A 1888-nucleotide genomic window follows, 5' to 3' on the forward strand; every position below is an offset into this window, starting at 1 on the left:
TAGATAAAAAGGCTTAAACAGGATCGATTTTCATCAAATTCGTTATAAAGTTAGATTCAGATGTGAAAACTCTAATACTCACGTCAAATTACAGCAAAATCCCTTATAACAACCCTTCATCGGAACATCACCCCTCATTTGAATGGATACATAGTGAAATTAATATTTTTTCGGAGTGGCTTTTTTAGCTTGAGTCTCCTTGCCTTCCACGATAAGTTCGGAAAAAACGCATGCAGAACTGCTGCACGAACTGATATTATTGTTCGCAGATTATTCTACTCGGAGTACTTTTTTAGAGTGAATCTTCCTATAGCGTATCTTTCTCTGAACTGATCAAAACGATGAACGGCTCCTATACGAGTGTTATAATGAGAGATTGCTGCTGGACAAGGAACAGTACTTTTTGTACCGTCTTTATTTTTCCTATTGACAGAAGTAACAGCAGCAGGATTGTTGACGTTTGTCAACATAAAAACAGGCATAGAGTTTATCCTTTTATTTGCTGCGACACATCCTTTAGTCTTATAGGTGTACTCCCCTCTGTTCATCTTCGTTTTTTCTTTCAATGCACCTGATAAGCCTTTACGGTTATTTCTGACTGCACCTACTGCGTAAATTTTTCTGGTTCTCAGCTCGTTCATAAGATTTATGGACATGAAAAAGTTATCGAAGGTAACCAAGACCCCAGTGTTTCGTAGATGGACGGACAGATTGATAACAATCCATTCACCTAGCGTATCGCCTGGTGAAGGACTCGAATTGGACTTTCCAGTATAAATTGCGAACGTCAGGACATACCCTGATTTGGAATCTGCCAAGCACCAAACTTTGTAGCCTATTTTTATTGGCTTCATGGGATTATACTGCTTGCGATATGAACGTCCTTTGAATAGAATCATGGATTCATCTATTGCGAGAGTCTCCGAGTTACTTTAGTGTTTCTTTATATTTTTATTGAGTTCTTCAACGAGAGGCCTAACTTTATGTACTTTGTCGAAGTTTGGGTCTTCTTAAGGAAGCGCAGTGTCATTAGAGTTCAGATGAATTGATGCATTTATTTCATTGAAACGTCCACGCGTCATGCCGTTGAATATTGTTTTAACTTTCAAAGCTGGATCTGTGCCATAATAATTTTCAATGTTGGGAGTCGATGAATCAACTTAAGAATATGTATACCAATCCATGCCTGCAATTCATAAGCACAAATGTCTGTCCAGGTCGTTTTTGGTTGATTTGTAGATTAGTCCGGGTAAATTAGCTTGAAAAAGGTCGATTTCCAGAAAAAAAAGATTAAGGTTTTTTTCTTCATAATCATGTCCCTGAAGGCATTAGAAATAAATACCAAAAAAGTTCCCCGTCAGATCGGACCCGCATACACCCCTAGCCTCGAAAAGCGTCCCTTAAACGGTTGGTAGCGCTGGTTTTTGGCTATTATATACGAAAGGGTGCATCGGAGGATAAAAATAAATAAAAGTAAAAATATTCGGAATAGAATTTGCGATAAAAAAGGTCCCATACATTTTTGCTGTACAGCTCATAGGTGATGCGTAATCAGCTCCAGGAGTGGGGCGGATAATTCGACGAGTAGCGCGGAAGGTCCTCGCGCGCTTAGTTGTCGGCCCATAACTCATATACGGGCAGTTTTTGGACAAAAATGCATAGAAGAAAATTTGTGGAGCTGAAAATTTCCTTTTCGGACCGATACATTGTTTTTGCATTACATTACTTTGGAAAATCATCATTCATTTTTTTAAGTGTACGTACAAGCGCTCGGATTCTATGGTCACACTACCTGTATTGTAGAGTTTTTTGTGCGTTTTTATATATTGTGTTTTACATTTGAAGGATTAAATTCTTTGAAAAATGTAATTTAACATTCCATAGTTGA

The 1888-nt window shown here is 38.0% G+C and overlaps 1 protein-coding gene across 1 annotated transcript; it reads right to left on the reverse strand.

Moving 5' to 3' along the window:
• Positions 1-275: 275 nt before the first annotated feature.
• On the reverse strand, positions 276-899 carry LOC117176648 (piggyBac transposable element-derived protein 4-like). The gene has a single exon (XM_033366901.1). The coding sequence runs from the start codon at positions 897-899 to the stop codon at positions 276-278; it is 624 nt and encodes a 207-aa protein (XP_033222792.1).
• Between the last annotated feature and the right edge of the window lie 989 nt (positions 900-1888).

The sequence above is a fragment of the Belonocnema kinseyi genome, chromosome 7 (genome assembly GCF_010883055.1).
Source record: "Belonocnema kinseyi isolate 2016_QV_RU_SX_M_011 chromosome 7, B_treatae_v1, whole genome shotgun sequence".
NCBI lineage: Eukaryota > Metazoa > Arthropoda > Insecta > Hymenoptera > Cynipidae > Belonocnema > Belonocnema kinseyi.

Excerpts from the sequence above, each read along its gene's own strand:
- LOC117176648 (XM_033366901.1), bottom strand. The coding sequence starts at position 899 with ATGATTCTATTCAAAGGACGTTCATATCGCAAGCAGTATAATCCCATG.